The sequence below is a fragment of the Hippocampus guttulatus genome, chromosome 9, assembly GCF_054856545.1.
Source record: "Hippocampus guttulatus isolate MCC_2025c chromosome 9, RoL_Hgut_1.0, whole genome shotgun sequence".
NCBI classification, from domain to species: domain Eukaryota; kingdom Metazoa; phylum Chordata; class Actinopteri; order Syngnathiformes; family Syngnathidae; genus Hippocampus; species Hippocampus guttulatus.
This window is the reverse complement of record NC_141269.1, coordinates 7,007,575-7,029,690: the sequence shown is the minus strand read 5'-3', so window position 1 is coordinate 7,029,690 and position 22,116 is coordinate 7,007,575. Positions and strand designations below refer to the sequence as shown.

At 41.8% G+C, this 22,116-nt stretch overlaps 3 protein-coding genes across 6 annotated transcripts; 1 reads left to right on the top strand and 2 right to left on the bottom strand.

Annotated features, from left to right (window-relative positions):
• Positions 1-362: 362 nt before the first annotated feature.
• Positions 363-2,496, bottom strand: LOC147200111 (lysozyme g-like). 2 transcript variants are annotated; one of them, XM_086119016.1, is made up of 6 exons: positions 2,364-2,496; positions 1,828-1,885; positions 1,664-1,741; positions 1,211-1,407; positions 630-768; positions 363-561 (listed from the first exon to the last, which is right to left on the bottom strand). In XM_086119016.1, the coding sequence occupies exons 2-6, from the start codon at positions 1,829-1,831 to the stop codon at positions 425-427; spliced, it is 555 nt and encodes a 184-aa protein (XP_085975142.1). In that variant the 5' UTR covers positions 1,832-1,885; positions 2,364-2,496; the 3' UTR covers positions 363-424. The 2 variants fall into 2 exon arrangements, with proteins under 2 accessions (XP_085975142.1, XP_085975143.1); XM_086119017.1 differs by lacking the exon at positions 2,364-2,496 and adding an exon at positions 1,979-2,101.
• LOC147200109 (mucolipin-1-like) lies at positions 1,288-21,293 on the top strand. Of its 3 annotated transcripts, none has more exons than XM_086119010.1 (14): positions 1,288-1,432; positions 12,133-12,410; positions 12,484-12,651; positions 12,971-13,127; positions 14,532-14,613; positions 14,809-14,905; positions 15,271-15,370; positions 15,712-15,818; positions 15,922-16,071; positions 16,140-16,241; positions 16,333-16,455; positions 17,265-17,471; positions 18,482-18,612; positions 19,514-21,293. In XM_086119010.1, exons 1-14 carry the CDS (start codon positions 1,396-1,398, stop codon positions 19,548-19,550), a joined length of 1,776 nt encoding a protein of 591 aa, XP_085975136.1. In that variant the 5' UTR covers positions 1,288-1,395; the 3' UTR covers positions 19,551-21,293. The 3 variants fall into 3 exon arrangements, with proteins under 3 accessions (XP_085975136.1, XP_085975138.1, XP_085975137.1); XM_086119011.1 differs by lacking the exon at positions 1,288-1,432 and adding an exon at positions 8,889-9,050; XM_086119012.1 differs by lacking the exon at positions 19,514-21,293 and having other exon boundaries at positions 17,341-17,471.
• On the bottom strand, positions 3,369-8,040 carry pglyrp2 (peptidoglycan recognition protein 2). Its single transcript, XM_086119013.1, has 4 exons — positions 7,817-8,040; positions 5,657-6,517; positions 4,967-5,177; positions 3,369-4,626 (listed from the first exon to the last, which is right to left on the bottom strand). The coding sequence occupies exons 1-4, from the start codon at positions 7,890-7,892 to the stop codon at positions 4,323-4,325; spliced, it is 1,452 nt and encodes a 483-aa protein (XP_085975139.1). The 5' UTR covers positions 7,893-8,040; the 3' UTR covers positions 3,369-4,322.
• Positions 21,294-22,116: the final 823 nt, after the last annotated feature.

The window sequence follows — 22,116 nt, the reverse complement described above, 5'->3', positions numbered from 1 at the left end:
TCTGAACTGTGAGGTGGACGTGCTAACCAGGCGACAACCGCGAAGCCATTATTAGTAGTAGTCGTGGTCAATATTTCAAATTTGGCAATTTAGATTAAATCCTCATCTATGAATAACCTGACCATTTGTCCGTTGAGAAATTAAATGGAAAAGAAATGGTGGCCCTTGAGCACTAAGGTTTACCCAGCCACGTTTAGACCTAAACCTGTCAATCTTCCGCATTAAACCCCCGTGGAACATTTTGCACATTGAAAACAACAACTGAAAGACGGCGTGCTAGAAGTCTGGAGAAGCATCACGATTGAAAAGTTCCTTTTCACAATTTGTTGGACTTGGTAAAGAACAAGACGGAAACACAGTGCTGCTTTGACTTGTGTTTATTCAGGCTTGATGAGGCCTTTTCCTTCATTGCATCATTTTCAAGCTAAAAGCCTCCTTGGCTTTTGTACCACTGAGCTCTGGCGACGACGTCACTGGAGTAGTCGTCTCCAGTCGTGCCTACGTCCATCCGCTCATATGTTTGGACACCGCTGAGACCAATGTTGTAGGCCGCTATCCCGCCTGCAAAAATTGAATCCGAGGTGAACCAGAAGATGGCGCATGTGTCATGTAAGAGTGAACAAACAAACCTTTGAGTTGCTGCTCTGCATTCCAGTCTGGGAACTTGCCCTTAATCTGCTTGATGAAACTGATCAAGATGTCTGTGCCTTGGCAAAGGTGTTCCTCACTATTCCAGCCGCCTTGTGGAGTGTGATACCTTTTATCAACCTGCGCATATTGCAGTCAAGTAGAGAGGAGAGCAACAGAATGTCCCATCGCGGATTTTTTTCAAACATTAAAAAAATAATATTTTAATATACATGGAGTACAGTACTGTATATGTTGCTCTATGTGACTCGCTGTTGTTTTGCAGCTTCTCACGGACCGTTTGCGGACTTAAAAAAAAAATATATATATATAATATATATTTATTTATTTAGACCTGTTTGTTAATTGGACGCTACTTCGCGGATATTCGTTTACCGTGGGTGGTTTTGGTCCCCATTAAACGCGATAATTGAGGGATTACTGTACATCCATTCATTTTCTTTCGAGTTTGTCCTCATTAGGGTCAACGGACTTGGAGCGAGAGGCTGGCTACACCTTAGGACACCGGAAAATCACTTCCAACGCATTCTACTATGTCATTATTATAACGTGCGCTACCAACCTGCATGAGTCCCCATGCGTTGCCGTTGTCTCCCCAGCCATTCACCAGTACGTTTCCAGCTCTGGACTCTCTGGAAATGATGCCAGCGATGATAGCAGGATCGATGTCCTTTTTCCCTCCTACTCTCTGAATGATGGCCTTGTAATTGTTCATTCTGCCGAGATCCGTTTGAGCCATGGTGTTGGATGCTGCCACGCCTTCAAGGAGAGACACCACCCAGGGGTGAGTGGGGAAACTTTTAATTTTGGGCCAGCAAAAATTGCTTCAGTCCAGAAAAGGCCGATGGCAACAAACACAGAACGCCATTGTTTTTCCTTTACGCCTTTGACTACATCTGTTAGAAACAAGAGGGGTCTCTTTTTTTTCCGTGTGTGAGTGAGTGAGAGCGAAACTGAGATCTTGTCTCAACTGGCCCTCCATTTCGAAATCAAGGCAGGAAACGCGGCTGTTTACCGGCGTATGTCAGCCTGTCTTGACCCGCCGTTTTCATGGATGCTCCGCTTGTGTCAACCTTCATGATGTCCCCGTAGCCTAAACGTGCAAATTGAAATGTGTTCACGTGATTTATCATCAACATCGTCCGCTCACAAGAGGCGAAAGAAAAGAGCCACACTCACCCATCGTCTTCGTCAATGTGCGAACCCCTCCAGGCGGAAAGAGACTAATTTCGTTTCACTGCATAATGTAAAATCAAATCAAATGATCGTTAGGAGTAGAAAACAGGCAATAATTGCAACAAAATACATGGTGACGGCACTGGCTCCTTACATGGTAAAGGAATGAAGTTTTGAAGCATGCGTGAGCAGTTTTGGGAAAGAGTTTCGCCTTTCCTAGTGAGCCGTAGTGCTGCGCAGCGCGGAGCTGTCAGATCGTTTGGCCCAATGATTTTTTATCATTTAAAGAATGTCCTTTCTCTTTGAAGAAACGAGCCAAACCAGCAGAGAAAACCCGACAGTAACCTCTCTTAAAGGGGAAATATTCAAAAATTGACGTTTTAATTGCTTCGATGTTGAGTCTGTAAAGTGCCAGCTCAACCATCAAGGAAGAAATGAAACACCAAGTTCGAGTTTTTCTTTCTAGTTCGACAAATGTCTGAGCAAGCCGTTTTGAATGTTGTTCGATTGTGATGTCGAACAGGGAGAGAGATGCATACCTGCGTCTTGACGATGATGACTGCCTGCCAGCCAGTGTTCGTTCCATCAGTTTTCTTTTCCCTCGACTCCCTTATATAGTCAGTGCTTTCTGTATAACTTCTTACTTCCTTTGTTTAGGTGTGCACTTGTTCACTCCTTTTTTCATCCAGTTCCCCATGGGGATTTCCCGAATGTTTATGGCCAATGGCTGATTCAAATGTTGTGATCCTTGTACTTTCCCTTCAGCAGAGAAGATATGTACGTACTTACTGTCAGCTATAGCTTAAAGTTTTTTGTTTTTTTAATGACAGTAATCCTGAATAGTCAAACTTTTTCAGTGAATAATATGAAAAATATTATGTGTGTGTGTGTGTGCATGTGTGTATCTGTATGTATGTGTATATATATATATATATATATATATATATATATACACACATTAGAAAATGTTATGTTACTTCAAATTAAAGTCAATATGAAAAGAAAAACATTTTAGGAGAATGAAGTCAAACTACTAACCTTACATGAAAAGTAGCAAAAATACCAAAAATGTCAATATGGCATCGACGTTTTTTACATTTGACAACCATACTGTTGGATTATGTTGTCATTTAAAGAAAACATGCTGATTTGTGAAAGAGCAATTGAAACATTCTGTGAATAAAAAGTATGAAAAGAGAAATGAGTTGGGAAAAGATCATTTGCGAGAAAAAAAGCTAAATTGTATTTTTGCAATGCAATGTTTCATAAGAATTAATTTACTTTCCTTTTAGGGTGTGAGACATTGCCCCACCTTAACAATGAGTAATCCAAATATCTTCATGTCCTTATTTGTTTGTGTAACTGGGTGGCACTCTTAGCACGATAATCTTCGAATCCGAGTGCATTGTAGTCATTGTTTGTGTTTCAGACAAATGGGAGTGATTGAGGAAGCTCTCAGACAGAACAGATTGTGTACATGACAATTATTGCAAGATGCAAATGTAAGAAAGTATTTTATGAACAATGACATTAATTACAGCTGGTTAGTCGTCATAGGCAAGGCAGCTTTATTTGCATTGTACATTTCATAAACAAGGAAACTTATTGTGCTTCACAGAACCAAAGACACAAAACCTAAAAGCATTTCAAAACACAACAGCTAACTACATCCAAAAGCAGAGGGAAATGAAGAACGTTCAGTGACAACACATGAACAGAAGACTTAAAAAATATTTAAAACATTGACAGGAAATAAGTAGCTCTTTGTGAAATTGATTTTACTCTCAGGCTCAAATTAAGTTCTTGTAACAGGTAAAGTAAAGGTACCTGGCTGTTGCAAATCTGCAACACCTGCCCTGAGAGGGTTTTAAAATAATTAAACAATAAGAATATTAAACAGTATGGGGAGGAAAAAAAACGTAAAGCTTTCACATGGCTTGAAAAGCATTTACACTCGGGGCTGACTTCAATTCTGTTGGTAGCTCGTTTCATTCGCGTGCAGCATAACAACTAAATTCTGCTTCACCGAGTATGCTTTGAATGCTAGGCTACACTAATTGACCCGAGTCTGAGCCTTATAGTCTTTCTGATTTTGTCTGTCTGATCATTTTGAAAATTGCGTACATTCAGCTCTTGCATCTAATGCTGTTATCTGGAAACAATCGCGCAGTGAGCAATTTAAAAATATTGTTACTTTATATATTGAAAAATGTAATCGACTAAGTTTGCAATCATTAATCTGTAGCAAAAAAAAAATGGAAATGATATTTCGGGAAAAAACACGTGTTTTACGATTACGGATGTTTGATACCTTTTTAACTTTGGAGCATGCAGAGGATAGCATTGAGACTTACAAAATTCAAAAGGGATCACTCTAACAAAATGCCAACTAAATGCGAATCACATGCGCTGAAAATGTTTTCAGTATGATGAGCATGCCTTCTAGAGTTTAAATATGACAATGTGCACAATGGTATTTTATACACAATATGGAGGACTCAGTGTCTGAAATGGTCCCAGTGTGTTATTTCAGAAAATAGTGCATCTCCGGGACAGGAAGTGTAGTTGACCACCTGCCTGTGGCCATGAATGGTGTAATTGGCCACAAGCTTCCCTCCGTCCACGGCGCAGCGCGTCAAGCGATGCCGTAGAAGGTCCATGGCGTGACGCGATGGAAGTGTGGAAGTGTAGTTGCCGATGATGGATACGCCGAGTCCGAGGTTGTTGTGTCCTCGCGTGTGCGTGCCAATGTGGTTCCAACCACGGCCTTCGTAGATGTAACCATCCGAGCCCACCGCAAAGCTGACAGGACAGAGCAGGTGTGTTTAGTGCAGACTGCTTGGAATGAAAATGGATGCCCCTGTTTGTCATCAGGGATACGTTACCAGCTATATGCTAATGACAGTGCGCTAGCTGAATGCAAAGCATTTCATTTCTGACTTGGCTATACAGTATACTGTACTATACTTTCTACAAGAAATAGACGCTGTATCCTTAATTTCTCATAACAGTGTGGTGGGGGGGGGGGGTCCTCACCCAACAGATTTTTCTCAGAAATTCCAACTCTCTTTGAGGAATTTTAAGCAGCAATTCAGCATTGTAAATTGTAATGAAAATAAGAAGTTGGTTAAAAACGTGTCACCTGTATCCAATGTCGCTCCAGTTGCGGACTTTCTGGTGAAAGTGCTGCATGGCTCTCATGTTTTGGGAACACTCTGGAAAGGACAGGCAGGGCCTCGAGGGCTCATAGGTGTGGTGAACGTAGAGAAATTGGAGGGGTAAAGATAGCGGTATGGGCGTTCCCTTGTGAGCCTTTGCCCTCCACTGGCAGCGAGAGATGATTTGAGGACAATCTGCAGCAAAAGGTCATTTGTGTCTTGGGTTTCATTTTTCTTAACATTGTGAGGTACGATGTTGCAGAAGGTGGGGAGCTAATATTAAAAAATAAAATAAAATAACATTTTGGTGTTCAGTCAATTAGATTTGGCTTTTATGGAGGTCTGAACTTTTACTCTTTGGGTTATGTTGAGGGCCAGGATTAAAATTAGGGGTAGGTTTAGTGTTATGGTTCGGGTTAAGTCTCGAAGTCAGGGTTAAGGTTGGGGATTCGGGTTGTAGTAGGGGTTAGGATGAATTTAGCATTAAGCCGCAGTTAGGCTACTGTTGATGGGTTGATGCCCACTATCTTGTCCAACAATTGAGCTAGGGTCAGGTTAACCTTGAGGAGTAAGTCAAAGTCAATTTAGCGTTTGGTCAACGTTAAGGTTTTAGGTTGGGTTTAAATTGAGTTTAGTGGTAAGGTTTGAAATGAAGGGATAGTGTTGTGACTTACCCCAGTACTTGTGCACAAATGCCCTTAGTCCTTCCTTCACCGACTTGTTGACTCCAGTGTCCAAAGCGATCCACTCTGTCTTCTCCAACCTCCAGACCAGTTTGAGTGTGTCCATCACCTCCTTCTGAAGGTCAAGGGGCTCCAAAATAGATCGAGAAATCTCCCTTCGCCTTGGACTAACATGTCTGGACAATGTATCAAGACTCTGGTTTGCATGCAGGGTAAAACTGTAGTATTCTTTTAGGATATCACTAAGAGCATGCGGTTCTTCAGATATGGGTAATTGGCTGATGTCCGTGCCCAGTATTACTCCATCCATACCCCCATTGATAACTGCGTCAGTGGCCAGGGTGGGAGGCCAAGACAATCTGAACACCTTGGGGCGTTCCACGCTGTCCCAGCACCCGTCAGGCCCCAGGCGAAAGGACACCGGGATGTCCTGAAGGCTGAGGAAGGATAACCCAAGTGTCCTTCCCAAGGTGAGAGGAAAGAGTCCGATGGCTGAGGTCGTCTCTAGCTTGGCTTTGAGTCCGGATTCGATCCCCAGCAGCAATGGTGCCAGGGCGACCGTGGTGCCGTCCGGGGTGAGCGTCACCCCTCGCTCCTCGCCACTGTCCGTCACAATGTGGTGGACTGCCTTGTCAAAAAAGCTGAAGGATGAGGCGTTTAGGATGGTGGTCTCTAGCTCTGCGGCATCGCTGAGGGTATTTGAAGCACCCAGGTAATGGATAGTCATGGCGTCGTCATGACCAGCGGTCCTGCGCAAGGCCCTAACCAGCTCCAGGGGCGACACACCCGGGTTGGACTCTTCAACCTGTTGCACTGCATGGATGAAGTTGTCCATACTCCGTAGGTGGCCACCTGACAGTGTAGAATGCAAGTCATTGCACAAAAGTAATGCAATTATTGGACTGTCCAAGGGTCGGGGTGGTGGGCCTAGGGGCAGTTGGGTTTTCAACGGAGTTCTGTTTCTACAGCAATAATACAGCATACAGTGCTAGAGGCCAAATTTGTCAGGCTGCGTTTTAATCTATCACCACCTCTTATAGTCACTTCCGAAATGTGAAGCGCATGTGCGACCAACTTGTTCACTCTATAGATAGGCATGACAGACCGACATACAGACATTGGGGATATTTAGGCATCACAACATACAGTCAATGAACCAAATTAGCAAGTGCAGAGCTGTTTCGAGCTCACTGGGCATTATTCCATTTAAATACTATTGATGCATATGCTTTGTCATATATTGTTTTTTTATCCGCTTTTTTTAAATGAAAATATGTGACGTCTCAACCATTCATGAAACTACTTGACAAGATTGCACACAAGAAATGTAGACAGATTTAAGCCCCCGCCCCCGCCCCCACCCCAAAAAAAACTAGATTAAAGCCCGGCCTACTGCCCGACGACAGCTGGGATAGGCTCCAGCACGCCCGGTGACCCTTTTGAGGATAAAGCGGTTCAGAAAATGGATGGATGGATGGATGGATTAAAGCCAACAATCCATCGACTGAGCAATTACACAACAGCATTCGGTGGCAGGAATCCTATTACTACTACTACTGACTGTTAAAGCGTCGCCGTGACTGCTGTGCATAAAGGTCATTAGAACGAAACCCAATGCACAAGACTCTAGATCAATGTTTTTCCCCCCAATCTTTTTTCATCTTTTCACATAACAAAAAGCTCTCGACACACCAATAGATATGTCACAGAAAGTACATACAGTACTGGATACTGACATAGTGATGATGTCAACTTAAGTACTCGGCGTGAAATCTGTGCCTGTTTAGTTGAACTCAGCTATTATTATTTGTCTTAAGGGAAGGAAATGGATACGCGGGTTAATTATACTTTCTCCCCTATATAGGAAGAGGATTTAATTGTACTGCCTGTCACTATATGTCGCTGGCATTGATAGTTATACAAAACACATTAGTTGTGGTCTGTGAGCTGAATCACTGCTCTAAACTTCAAATGTAGTACTTATTATTGGGGTGAAGTTAAACGATGAGATCCTTTTCTGTGGCCAGTAAGTAAATTTGGATGAAAAAAAGACAAGCACTCTTGTTCAGGACTGATCAGAAGAATTTAGGCCAAACCACAAGTGCATCAAAACAAAAACAATACCGTAAATGACCAGTGTCCAAAACATACCTGCTGGCCTGCACGATGTTAAAGTGAAGCAGTAGGATGACGCCAAAATGAAGAGTGACACTCGAAAAGACGCCATCTCTGTATGGATGAATAAAGGTGACTCGAAGCAGTCGTCAGGTAGACAGAAGAGAAAGCATGCGGGCACTTTCAAATTTTACAATGTTCTCAGGCGCAGTAGGGTGACTGGAAGTGTGTGTGTGCACTTATGCCCCTGAGGACGAGCACACTGCTACAAATATTGATTCAGCCAACAGAAAGAGGCATCCTGGACTAAAGAGGCGACTGCCCCCACGCAAATTGCAAAGGTCACAACATCATCAGTCATCAAGTGAAAGTCCATCATTAGCGTATCCTGAGAGTGGAGTTTTGAGAAGTCAAAAATAAATAGAAATACTTTACAGTGGGGGCGGGGGGGGGATGTGAGAGTACACAGTGCATAGATGGGAAAAGTGTGTGACAGTGCAAAAGTTTCTATCTGTATCAGAATACCTTATACTGAGAAATTCACCTTATTTATTGAATGCCCCATCATATATGTGTATAATAAATCAAAATTATTTCCATCAAAATTGATTTTTTTCCTTCAACTATCCCCGATGTCAATAATTTAATAGAAGCCTTTCTAATTAACTCACTTGGAAATTTGCAAAGCTATCAGACTAACTGGTTATATTTTGCTGCACTATATAACTATGTGCTTAGATTTTAATAAACTAAAGTTGTACGCCAAATATTATACGCAATCTATTTCATATCTGTTATTATGTATGTTATTGTTGATAGTATATTTGTTTATTAAAGGTATGTCAAAGTTTTCGTTTATTGTACTACCCTCTACTGGGAAAATCATTAGGCACACAATAAAATGAAAACAAAAAATATATACTGTATACTTTTCACAATGTCACGTTACACCAGCGATAGAGTATTAATTTAAATAACGCGTTTGTGTATTTTGGCTGCGGTGAAGAAATGTGTTTCTTTTCACACCGTATCTTTCTTTTGGAATGGTAACTTCCTCTTGGTCACGTGGTGTATGGTCACGTGATCCGATTCCGGAAACGAGTCAGCAGCAGACGTCCCATATTCATTCTCTTGCCCCAAACTTGAACAATTACAGTACGAAGAGTAAACAACCCTCTTTTGTAACCCACCGGAACCAAATAAAAATATACATATGTGTATATATTTTCAAACATAAACATGTCAGCGAGGGAACTGCATGACAACCCAGGTAACGTAAGACCGACATCTATTGGTTTCTCGTGACTTTTTTTTTTTAGCGTTGATTTCGTACGGATGTGTCATCTCTGTTTACTGAACACTTTTAGTCTGTTTTTGCGTCATGCGTTGTGACGTTTTGCAAGTGCGCTCTTATTTAGCTTTCTTGCCAAGCCTTCTTCTGGATAACTTGAGTTGCTTGCTCAAAAATATTCGGCATCATCGAGACCATTCCATAATTCCACCACCTCGTAATACACTGGATTTATTTTTAATATCCTCACCAAACGCTAACGTCGAGATTGAAAAATTGTTGCGAATTGACGTGATGCGTAAATAACATCATTGTAAAACATGCCATGTCGAATTCAATTCATGAATTCTCTGACCCCGAATATTTATCCCTGCTCTTAAAAAAAACTGTCAAATCTTTTCCCATCATGCTTATCTTTAATTCAAATAATGTTGGACCATTTTGATGACCAAATATCAAACAATTTTGAGCATGTCAATTGTATTTAAAATGAACTTTTTATGACTTCAGTAGACTCAGCTGTAGATTCAAATGGATGTTTTATTTGTTTCATCTACGCTCAGTCGCTCACCTCATTTATTTGTTCTTGTGACTTTTGTCTCGTCCCATCAGATGAACCACTGACATGATTTATTTGGTACACCTCTCAATACAAGAACTTAACATAGGTGGATATTAAAATTGTTAAATATTACAGTTTATAAAAACTAGGGATAGGCAAGTATCGATATTGGGCCTTGTTTCAAGGTATCTGTACTTGCAACGCATCTTGTGGCCGTATCACAATCGGAAACTAGAGGCCATACATGGCTGACAGGTGCCCATTAAGATACAATTTTGAAAGAGAAAAAGATACAAAAAATTGCCATCAATTGTATGCAATTTTAAGGAAAAAATGCTATATTCGGATAAGTATTTTTTTTTCTTTCAAATCATCTGTCATCGGAGGAAATTGTATCAAAATTACTAGTGGTATTGGTACTTGGTATCAGTGACTACTCAAGAGTTGAGCAATCGTAATCGCATCGGTATAAAAAAAGTGGTATCTAATACCTAATAATAAAAACAATAATTGTATTGTTTGATTATTATGCGAAAGAAGAATGGATAGATGATGTATGAATTCACATGACTGCATTGCATCGTTCTGCGAGTTTTTCTAACACTGTATTGAGGTACCAATAAAACAACACCTGCAAACAGTGTTGAATGGGAGCACAAAGTTTGCTGTTTATTTATAAAAGTGATTAGCTTGGAGAATAATCTGAAACATGATACAAAATGTATTTTGTAAAAATGAGCTGCTTATCACTTTTTAATGAGACATCTCCCTTTATTTCATGTTTAATCGCACGCAAGTTTTTGGCCTCTGAAAGCGTTGCTACCAGACGAGATGTTTGGCACCGATAGCCGCTCGCAGACCATTTGATTGACAGGCAGGCCGCTCGGCCGCCGACCTCTCTCCGCAGACGGTCATGAACCCAAAGAGCCAGATAGTTCTGCGGATCACGCTGCGCTTGAGTGACGGTGTGTGCCAAGGCATGGCGTGTGCCCCCGTTTTGTTTTGTTGTTTCTTCGTGGAGCGCGACGATCGGCACGCTCCCCTGATGGCAGATACGCGTCGACTCTGCCTCGTTCTTTTTTTTTTTTTTTTTTTTTTTTTTGTCTGCCTGAAATCTTAAGTGTTTGGATTCTTGTCTGCTGCGTTGGCACGCAAAGGTTGTCACCACCTCCACACAGCAGGTTTTTTAAAACACTATTACGCCGCTGGTTCTTATGAAGCGCCTTTCGCTCTTTGTCTTTCCACTTTTTTAACGTCTCGTGTCATGTTCTGCATGTAGGGCACCGGAACGAAACGGTGACGGAGATAAAGCCCATTTGGCAATTTTACACGTTCCGGATGTTGTAACAAAGCAGCAGGATGGTGCTTACGTGGAAGGTCAATCTGCAATTTCTGCATGGGGATGTAAACTTGAACAAGTCACTCCTCCCCTCCTCCTGTGTTGAAAGCGATGACATGTCTGTGGTACCTCAGCCATGTTTTATTTCTTTTTGTCCTCTTACTTTGTCTGTTTTAGTTCACAGTATGACAGGAAAGCCATTTGCACTTCATGTCGATTCACACACGATGGTCACACTTCTCATTTTCAATCCAGGAAGTTGAATCAGCTGTTTACGTGTCTTGATGAAACCCGAAATTCAGAAATTTTTCACGTTTTGTGTGTTCTGCAGTTGTGGATTGTTGGCACTGATTTTATTTTTTATTTTTTTGCCAGACCATCCGGTGGCCTTATGATCTGAACCATGTGACATGGATAAAAACATGACTGGCCTTCATTGTGTGCAGGAATTCAAACAAAATGTCGTCGAGTTCTAAAGAGTCTAACTGACCACATTGGCTATTTAAAAGTTGTGCTTTATTGTTCACTCCCCTGATGTATATTTTTTTAATTTTACCTAAATCTGTCTGCATATTGTGGAAATCCTGCAGTTTTTTTTTTTTTTTTTAACAGTGTACAGTCACTGCTAGCTTGACCGACAAGTTAAATTTTTTCTGTGACTAAGCAAGTTACTCTGTTTACTTGTCAAGAAAGAATGAACTTTAAGCCATGAACTTCAGCAAAATACGAGCTCGGACATGTTTTGCATTCATTCGAGTCGCTTTATGTCAAGCGAGTACAAATAGACTGCATGGACTTGTATTCCTTTACTCATCTGATTGAATTCACGTGATGCTTGCTTTCCTTCCAGTGGCATTCCTTTTTTCATACTTTGGATAATGATTATCACTCGGATGTTCCTTTTGCAGCCTTGCTGTTTTGAAATTTTCAAAACTGTTAGTTTGGCGGAACTTAATTTGGAGAGTCGTCGGCAATAGACCCTCAAAAGCATCATTCGATTTTCCATGCCGAGTGTAATTAGTGGATAAACGAGACGAGCGAAGCCTTTTCGTATTTCTGACAGTTTTTGTCCAATTTTGACTAAATGTGTCTGCATGCGCGCTGTTATGACAAACCAGTTGTCATCTGAATCCGTTTTGTGATTGTGACTCTCACTGAAGATGAGAGCCACCCCGCCGGCTCGGTGAGCTGCTACGGCTCCACGGATGACAGTGGGGAACACCAGCCTCCGGACAGCAACCGCTGCAACCACCACAGCAACCACCAGTTCCCCAGCGCCATGACGGCCCAGTGGGTGAGCGCCGACCACGGCGAGGAGGCCATTCGCAGGAAGCTGAAGTACTTCTTCATGAGCCCCTGCGATAAATTCCACGCCAAGGGTCGTAAACCTTACAAGCTCATCCTGCAACTGCTCAAGATCATCATCGTCACAGCCCAGGTATAAAAAAATGAATGAATAAATAAATAAATACAACTCTCCGTCATCTTTGCTCCACCCTTCATTGCTCCAGTTGGTGCTGTTTGGCCTCAGCAACCAAGTGGTGGTGACCTTCAAGGAGGAGAACACCGTGACCTTCAAGTACCTCTTCCTCAAAGACTTTGACGAGTCATCAGACAGCTCTTTTGCCGTGTACACGCAACAGGATGTCTACGAGCACATTTTCTACGCTGTGGATCAGGTATGTCCGATTGCGCCGTGTGCTGACCAGACTTGGGAACCCAACACCAGAAGTTCAGTCCTGAAATTGATATTAATTTATTTATCGGAGATAAGGGGGAAAAGGAAATCTGTTCTAGGGTCTTACGGTCACTATCGCGAAACCATTATTGACTTTACAGGCAAGGTTTTAGGTCACATTTATATTTCTCAACTGTCACACGTGGCTAAAACAAAACAAAACAAAAAAGGTCAAATTGTTCATATGAATAAGAGAACAGCCGGTCTCAGAACGTGAATGATAACTCTTTCTTCGATAATCCTGTAACTTGCCGTTGCAGTATCTGGCCCTGCCAGAGACCACAGTGGGCCGCTACGCGTACGTGTACGGCGTCGGCGTGAACGGCAGCGCGCTGTCCCTCTGCCAGCAGTACTACAAGAGGGGCCGCATCGACCCGGCCAATGACACCTTCAGCATTGACCCGCACATCATCGCAGGTGTAGTACAAAGCGACTTTTTTTTTTTCCCCTGCTTCTGCAATGTGACACTTCCTGATTTATGGTGAGAGTTTGCATATAGGAAGCCTGATTGTCACGTTTACTTTGTCCATGTATTCAACTCTGACACGGACATTAAGATCTTTTTTTTTGTGTTTGTATGGTCATTTTGTTAAGACATTAATTTCATTAATACTGTATATGTTATGCCTTCCTCACGTGAGTCGGTGTATTAACGGCTTCCTGTTAGTGATGTTAATTTAGGAGGAAGTAACTGCAACAGAGGAAATAAAAATGGCGTTCAGGTCAGGCACGGGTAGACCTCAGCCATGTGCTGTCTTCATTTGAACGCCCCCACAAATGCACACTTCCTCTCGATACTGTACCTGCATCCGTCTATTCAGCTATCCGTTTTCTTTGTCATTTTTGACAATTGTCATTCATATGATTGTGTTATTTACTGAAAGATTAAGAGCTTTAAAAAAAAAAAGGAATAATAATTCCTTTAAAGTATGAACCCTGCTGTTGTGTTACTGGTTGAAAGGGCCCTTTCCAAAATGTGCGGAGATAATGAGATCAAACTTGTTCTGCTGGCACAATTTGTCTTTAAAAAGCAACACACACAATGGCCATTTTCATATGATTTGATCAGTAACCGTAAAAACACTTGTTTAGTTTAACACCCCCCCCCCCCCCAAAAAAAAATCAATTAGGCTGCTGGTGTTTTTATTTGAGTAAAATGTCTCTGTCGGCAGCTAATGCAGCCATCATGATCTTGTAAAGACAGTCACGAGATAATTACACTGATTTCATGGCACTCCACAGCAAGTATACTGTAATCCAAAGAACAAGAGTTCTTAAACTGGAAAAAACAAAATCATGAACAGTGATAAGTTTTGTTGATGCAGAACACTCAGTAGTCAACTGACAGTAACACATAACTTCCCTTTGTACAATTTTAATAACGTCAATTGTTTCGACACTTTTCACAAATGCATATAAGTGCCTCATCCTAGCACTGATGCTTAACAGATCCCTCAGGTGTATTTGTAACCATATAACGGGGGGGGGGGGGGGGGGGTCCCGTCTGTGGCATGAACCGTTCATTTCTCTTTTCGCGACAAAGATGGACCACTTGCAAAAGAGCCCCTCTCAAAAAGGAACTCTGAAGACACGACCATGCAAAAACATCATATGAATCAATGCAATTGAATTTGCATCTTGGGGAAACATGTTGCAACTCAGTAAGTTTAATGCGGCATCGAAAGTTTGTTGGCATAAGACACACCAAAAAATGTGAAACAATGATTAGCTTTGAAATGATAACTGCCAATTATTCAGTGGCTCAATCAATTGAATTTATCCGCCACGTTGACTCCACTTTAATCTCTTTTCCTTGTCCAGACTGCGTAGGAGTGAACCCTCTGTCTGTGCCTCCCGCGCCGCTCACCAGCTCCTACAAGAACTTTACACTCAAGTTCCACAAGTAAGGCTTCATTTTTCACATGGCTTCGACTCTTCCGTCGGTCTCCTCCGTCACAGCAAAGATTTTATCGGGTGGCGTTTCGACGCGTTTATTATCAGTGCCGACGCATGCACGCTACAGCTCGTGTGGATGGCCTATTTCGGGCCATCTCATTGTTGGGTTGCTCAACTGGTGTCCCTGTATGCTCCCTGCAAGGTTTATAAACGTCACCATCGAGTTTCAGCTGAAGGCCATTAATGTGCAGACCATCATCAACAACGAGATCCCCGATTGCTACACTTTTAATATCAAGGTGAGCAAATGACTCGCTCAGTTCGGAGGTTCAAAGTCGAACCTGTTTGATGAGGAAACTTGCACGACTAACGAGGCGGAAGTGCTAACCCGCCTGAATAAAATACCTTTATTTATTTTTTACTGATACAAAATTCCAAAAAAAAAAAAAAAAAAAAAACGTTTCGTCATGCAAATGATTCTACAGTGTATTTTGTGACACACGCATACATAGTCCACATGTTCCTCATTTTAGCCAGCCACCAACTACAGTTGACCATTTGACAAAAAAAAAAGCCTTGCGTCTAAAATGGCATTAGTTTTATGACTCATCAATTTCTCACCTCGTTCAGGAAATCATTTGTCTGTTCCTATGTGTCCAAGTAGATCGTGCTGGACAACAAGGCTCACAGCGGCAAAGTGAAGATACGACTGGAGAACCAAGCTTCCATAAAGGAGTGCAAAGACCCCAGCGTGTCTGGACATGGTGAGCATGATCAATATGCACGTAGCACAAGATTCATCGCTTTCACTCACAGGCCACATTATTATTAGGATTATTATTAGTTCGTGGATTTATCTTCTACTTTATCATTCTCATTGCTGGTTAATTGAGCTGTAAAGGAAGTCCTTGATATGTTTTTTTTTTTTTTTTAAGGGTTGAACTTGTTCAGATTTTAACTTGTCTATTATTAACTTGTCTATGACAGACTAGACATTCTTGTTGTTTCCAACCCATGCGTTCTCTTTCTACGGTTTATTTGAGAAGAGGCTGCAAGGTACAGTAATTCAAAGTGAAGCCCCCCCTGTCGCTATTTGAATCCACAGCCGAGAATTACACCCGCGTGGCGTTCGATGTCGCCGTGGCCCTTGTGTGCACGCTATCGTTGTTGCTGTGTGGGCGCTCCATCCTACGTGGCATCGTGCTCCAACAGGTCAGCGCTGCCTTAAAAAAAAAAAAAAAAAAAACATGTTAAAGCCTTTCAAAATCCCCCAGAAGGTTACGCATGCCGAACTATTTGTTTGTATGTTTGTCAGGAGTTTGTGCGGTTCTTTAAGGAGAACCTGAATCGCAAAGTGTGCTGGGGCGACCGTCTGGAGTTCATCAATGGCTGGTACATCCTCCTCATTGTCAGCGACATCCTCACCATCACCGGAAGTGTCATCAAGATTGGCATTGAGTCCAAGGTAAGTGAAACGGTCGAATGTTTTGTTTGACGTCATGGCAGTTTATCTTTTCCCCTGTCGCTTGACAGAATATGTCTTCCTATGATCTATGCGGCATCCTCTTGGGGACCTCCACCCTCCTGGTGTGGGTGGGAGTCATCCGCTACCTCACCTTCTTTCAGAAGTACAACGTAAGCTGCACGTGTAGTAATTCAACTTTGTTGTCTGATTTGCACCGAGTTAAGAAAATGTGGTATTCCTCTCTATGATGTCATCGTTTAGATCCTGATCGTAACTCTTCGAGCAGCCTTCCCCAATGTGATCCGCTTCTGCTGCTGTGTGGCCGTCATATATTTGGGCTACTGCTTCTGCGGCTGGATTGTGCTGGGACCGTACCATGTGAAGGTACCGCATCGATAAGTCAACCTTACTTTTAAGTACCGTCGAGCCTCAATTTAACGGACTACATCGAAGTACTTTTGTTGTAGCTTTGAAACACCCAGTACAGAACAAGCATTGTTTTGGACTTTTTTTGTAGCCTAAAAATCCCCAGTACATGACAACTTTACTTAAGTAAAGATGTATTTATTTTTTTTAAAGAAGAAAAAAAAAAAGCTCAAAATCATTCAAACTTGCTGAGGGGGAGGATAACGCTTCATGTGCCTTGATACGGGCGATTCCACGGGCAATACGGGCAATTCCACTCTTTTATGAATGAATCGATGACATGGATAAGGGTTGTGAAAAAGAAAACTGGGCTGCAACAAAAATATTTTCAAAAGGACTACTAGCGCCTGATTTTAAAAAAAAAAAGCTATTTGTAGAGAGAACATGCGACTGTTGAGCTGCATGCTTACAGCGCTGCTAAGCTATTGTCTCTGTCTCTGCTTTGATGAGACAGTCGGCCCAGCCAACACGGCCGCCACATTGACTCGCATTTTAGCCTGCTCTAGTCTACTGTAACACAACAACAAAATAAAGCTACACTCTGAGTCGCCGAACGGTCTGAGTGAACCAGCGCCCGCTCGGAGTACTTGGGCCTACTACGCAACTATTTTTAATGTTAGTCATTTTGGTGCCACTTGGAGAGCTAAGTATTTTTTTTTAAGTGTGGCACTTGGTGTAAAATATTTGCCAACCTCTGGTGTGAAGAGATTTACTGTTTTCAGATCGTGTTAAGAAGTGTTTTATTAGACTGTATCCTTGTGCCCCAGTTCCGCTCCCTATCCATGGTGTCGGAATGCCTCTTCTCCCTCATCAATGGCGACGACATGTTCGTGACCTTCTCAGGAATGCAGGAGAGCAGCACACTGGTGTGGCTCTTCAGCCAAGTGTACCTGTACACCTTCATCTCGCTCTTCATCTACATGGTGCTGTCGCTCTTCATCGCGCTAATCACCGGAGCCTACGAGGCCATCAAGGTAGGCCAGCAAACCCGACCTCACCCTTTTTTTTTTTGGTCTTAAAGGGACATGTAGGTTTTCTAGCCTCTATTCCAGGGTTGTCAAACATACGGTACGCGGGCCGGAACCGGCCCCCAAGGCGGTTCGATCAGGCCCGCAGGATCATTTAAAAGTGGGAAAATCCATAAAAGACATGGAATGAATATTATTTTATAAGGTGCAATTCATGGAGTATCCGCTAGGGGATACACTGTTTGATCAGAGTAGAAGACAACATTTTTTTGATCAGAGAAGAAGACAATAGCAGTCTCAGTCTGTCACTGAGACAGACCCAACACAGCAGACGCTATCAAGGACATGTGAATACTTTATTCTTTACACATTTAATAGCACTCTCCTCAGTTTGTAAGGTGTACGCAGGGATTATATTTAGATTTTATATGCACACGTGTAAATGGTTTAAAAATGCCTTTCTTTATAAACCCAGTTTAATCTTAAAATGCATGACGATATTTTTCAATACCAATTACTTGTTCAAGTTTTGTGCCTTTGTACAATCAGTTGGATCATATATGTGAATGATAAAAGTAAACTGCACATTTGTTTAAGAAAATCTAAGGTGCTTCATGAAATGTTTTGTAAAAGATACGTTCATTACATTTCCCTAATGTTCTTGTTATGTTATGTACATGTTAAATTGCTCCATGTACAGCACTTTGTATGCAGCGATGGCTGTTTGAAAGTGCTCTATAAATACTGTTGACTTGACTTGACTTGTGCTTCTTTGACCAAAACAAAGGAAAGACATATTATTTTGGTTATTTATAGCGGAGTATGGTACAATTTTAATGGTCCGGCCCAGTTGACATCTACAGAGACCGTATGTGGCTCACAATGTGAAATGAGTTTGACACCCCTGCTCTATTCTGTTTTAACTACTTTCAGATGATTTAGGTTTGGGCATCGATAACGGGGAATTGGTCTGGAAACCAAATGTAATTGTCAAACTTTTATATGTTGTCGTACAGCATCAGACCCAGGAGCCCATTCACATCACAGACCTGCATGCTTTCATAGCTGAGTGCACCGATGCGCCAAACTCCGGCAAGTTCAGGGGCCTAGAGACGTCGCCGTGCTCCTTTTTCTGCTGCTGTGACAGGTAATGCAACACTTTTTCTGTTTGTTTGGGGGGGGGGGGGGGGGGGTTGTAGTGAGTCCTATAAAATCAGAAATGCAACTTGTGCAACTGTGATATGGAATAAGTAGTAGTGGCTTCGCTGTTGTGGTTGCTCAGTACACAATGGCTAAAGTGACAATTGAAATGAATAACAATTAAAATAGAACATGAAGTAACTTCCTGCATGAGGTTGCGGGCAAGCCCTACCGCAAATTGCGAATATTTGCAAATTACTGTCACACTCTCCTTACAAAAGGGTGTGTAACCGTTTAGATTGTAAATGCCGCAAAATGGCGGCATCATAAGTACTCTGAATGTGAATCTGAAAATGGACACTGATTACATAAAGCATCAACCCCACGCATCTAGCATGTAAACAATCGTGAAACCCATGTTCCATAAACAACTGAACTCAGTGGGTCAGTGTAATCAACACAGCCAAACCGCCTTAACATGAGGCTCATCGATACTATTAGCTAGCCTAATGGCCTATTTAACATTTTAATGACAAAGTGATGTGACATCACACACGAATAAACGGAATGATAACATTTTAGGTCATTCAGGAAAATTCTAACTGGCAAATACAGCGCAAGAGCTGTGAGCAGTTGCATCAGTGAAGAAGCAAAACACTGATCTGCTGTGTTTCCCGTTGACCAGTCCTCAGGGTGCATTCAAATTCCACCAACAAAACAAGATATCTCAAACATCGACGTAAAAACACCACGAATGAACTAAATCAAACAACTATAGTAAGATTCCACCAGGTGGTGCCAAAGAATGACTGGTGATACGAAAAGGGGACTTTTGGGCTTTCCCCTGTCAGAGAGTCACATCAAACAGCTCTGCGTGAATACAAACCACCGTCTTGTATTTCCGTCAGGATGACAACATATGAGGACGTCCTGCTGGTGAACTGAGGAAGAATTCGGTTCGACTTGCAAGAAGTCCCCTCTGGAACAAGCCATTTTTTTCTGGCACTTGACTGAAGGAGGAGGCGTCAATCAGTTGGACCAGGATTTCCAATGAGGAATGCACGTCATGAATTCATCAGGAACAAGGTGCCTTGTGGATGGTGAAAGCACACGTATTTATTTCATGGGCCTTGTGTCAGGCCAGCTCAGTGTTTTTTAGATTTTTCATTTTTTTTTAATTTACATTCACAAGAAAAGATGTTTCAACCTGCTAGTTTATTAACAGATATCAGGCCGATCACTACGCACAAAACTTTGAGGCGGATCCAGTTTGACTGCGGCCTCGGAGGAAATGGCCTCTACACGGTATGCCCGTTAAGTGTTCTTATGTTTTGAGGAACCAGAACCATCACTTGAGACTTTTTTTTTCCCTACTTTTTGGATTTCAAATTTATACTAAGGAAGAAGGATTACCTCGCTGGACCATAACTCGCTATTTGAAACATTTAATCATCGAAATACTTAAAATAGAGGCATAAACAAGAGAGCAATGGAGAGTATAGCTTATGAACACTGTAAAACTGTTGTGTAGCGATGTGTTGTTGTTGTTTTTTAAATAGCCTTAGAAATCACACATGATCTTTTTTTTTTTTTTTTTTAAAGACACCCAATGCCAATCCCTGTGGAAAGTGCATTTTAGGACGAGTCCCCCGAAACAAAATTACACTTACAGTGTATAAGGGTGCATCCAAATATATGAGGATGTGATGGAAAATGTCATTTATTTCAATGGTTCACTTTAAAAAATCTAATATGCGGTGGATTCACTACAGATAAAGTAGAATTTACAATTATTTTTTCTTCTCTGACTTTGATGGTTACAGTTTAGAAAATAATACACTCCAAAGACATTTTATTTTTGATGTAAAATGGATTCGTTTCATCACTCTGTATCATTTGAGTTTTTAACTTTTTAAGGTAAAATCTTGAAATAAATTTGAGATGCACCCGCATTATAAAATATTTAAAGCCCCAAATTGGGTGTCAATTTTTTTTAATCTATTTTTTTACTTTCTTGTTGAGAATCTCAGGTTGCACTTAGAATAGGTTGCAATAGCATCATATTTTCATTATGGTTGCTGTCATAGATTTTGCATGATGTACTCACAAAGTCATAAAGCACTTGCTGTTCGATCATTCTTACTCAACAAAGAAACTGCTCTTTATTTTGACCTGAGATTTCCACAGGAAACAATTTGGCACATTTTGGAAGGCAAACTTGAAGCAACCAAACAGTTCAACTAATGTATAGCAATTCGCTGTACACTATGTGGTCCTCCTGCACCCCCCCCCCCCCCTCCCAGCTCCCGCCCCTAAGTATGCTCTTGTCCACATTACGACTGTTTTTCTATTATGTTTTGTATTTCATGAAACGCACAATCGTCAAAAGATTACTTTCGTTCGGATGACCTTCACTCATTTGTATTCAACATCAATGATTTGCTTCAGTGAAATGTTGAGAAACGTGTGAAATTTAGCCTTAAATGATATATTATACATACCTGTATGTCTATAATATATCATACTGTAGAAGATATTAGGCACATGTGCCTTTACCCACTGTGTCATGTTTTTTTTTTTTAAATACAGTACCCATATTCTACACTTGATCACTACTTGGCAAAATGTAAACGAGTAGAAACATGACGTCTTGTACACATGTTGCTGATTAAAGTGTCCTGGATCACCTTTGACGTTCATCATGTTTAGTCCTGGATCACCTTTGACGTTGTACCATCATGCTTTTATCAGTATTTCAAACTTGTTCACAAGAGGGCGTCAGTGAGTTCTCTTTCGAAGGCTGCTTATGAGACATTTGGACCAGTCAAATGGTGACTTACGTTGCAAATGACGTGGTGTAAATCAAAGCGCTGTGGTGCAGTGTTCTAGCGTGTGATGGTTTCAGGTAGCTGTTCGGTGGAGTGACATTATATATTTTATTATTATAATTTTATGAAATATTTTTTTAATTTAGGCGGCCCGGTAGTCCAGTGGTTAGCACATCGACTTCACAGTGCAGAGGTACCGGGTTCAATTCAAGCTCCGGCCTCCCTGTGTGGAGTTTGCATGTTCTCCCCGGGCCTGCGTGGGTTTTCTCCGGGTGCTCCGGTTTCCTCCCACGTTCCAAAAACATGCATGGCAGGCTGATTGAACACACTAAATTGTCCCTAGGTGTGAGTGTGAGCGCGCATGGTTGTTCGTCTCTGTGTGCCCTGCGATTGGCTGGCAACCGGTTCAGGGTTTCCCCCGCCTACTGCCCGAAGACGGCTGGGATAGGCTCCAGCACCCCCCCGCAACCCTAGTGAGGATTCAGCGGTTCGGAAAATGGATGGATGGATGGATTTTTTTAAAATTTAATTTTCTAACTTTATTTACAGTGAAGAGTTAAAAAGGAACGAGCCACGCTTTACTCCAACTAAGGAGGAACATTTCATTCTGCCATCAAACGCGATGACGTCATCCCCGCCTATTGATCATGAGGCGGATGTTTATCTTCCCACCACTCAAAATC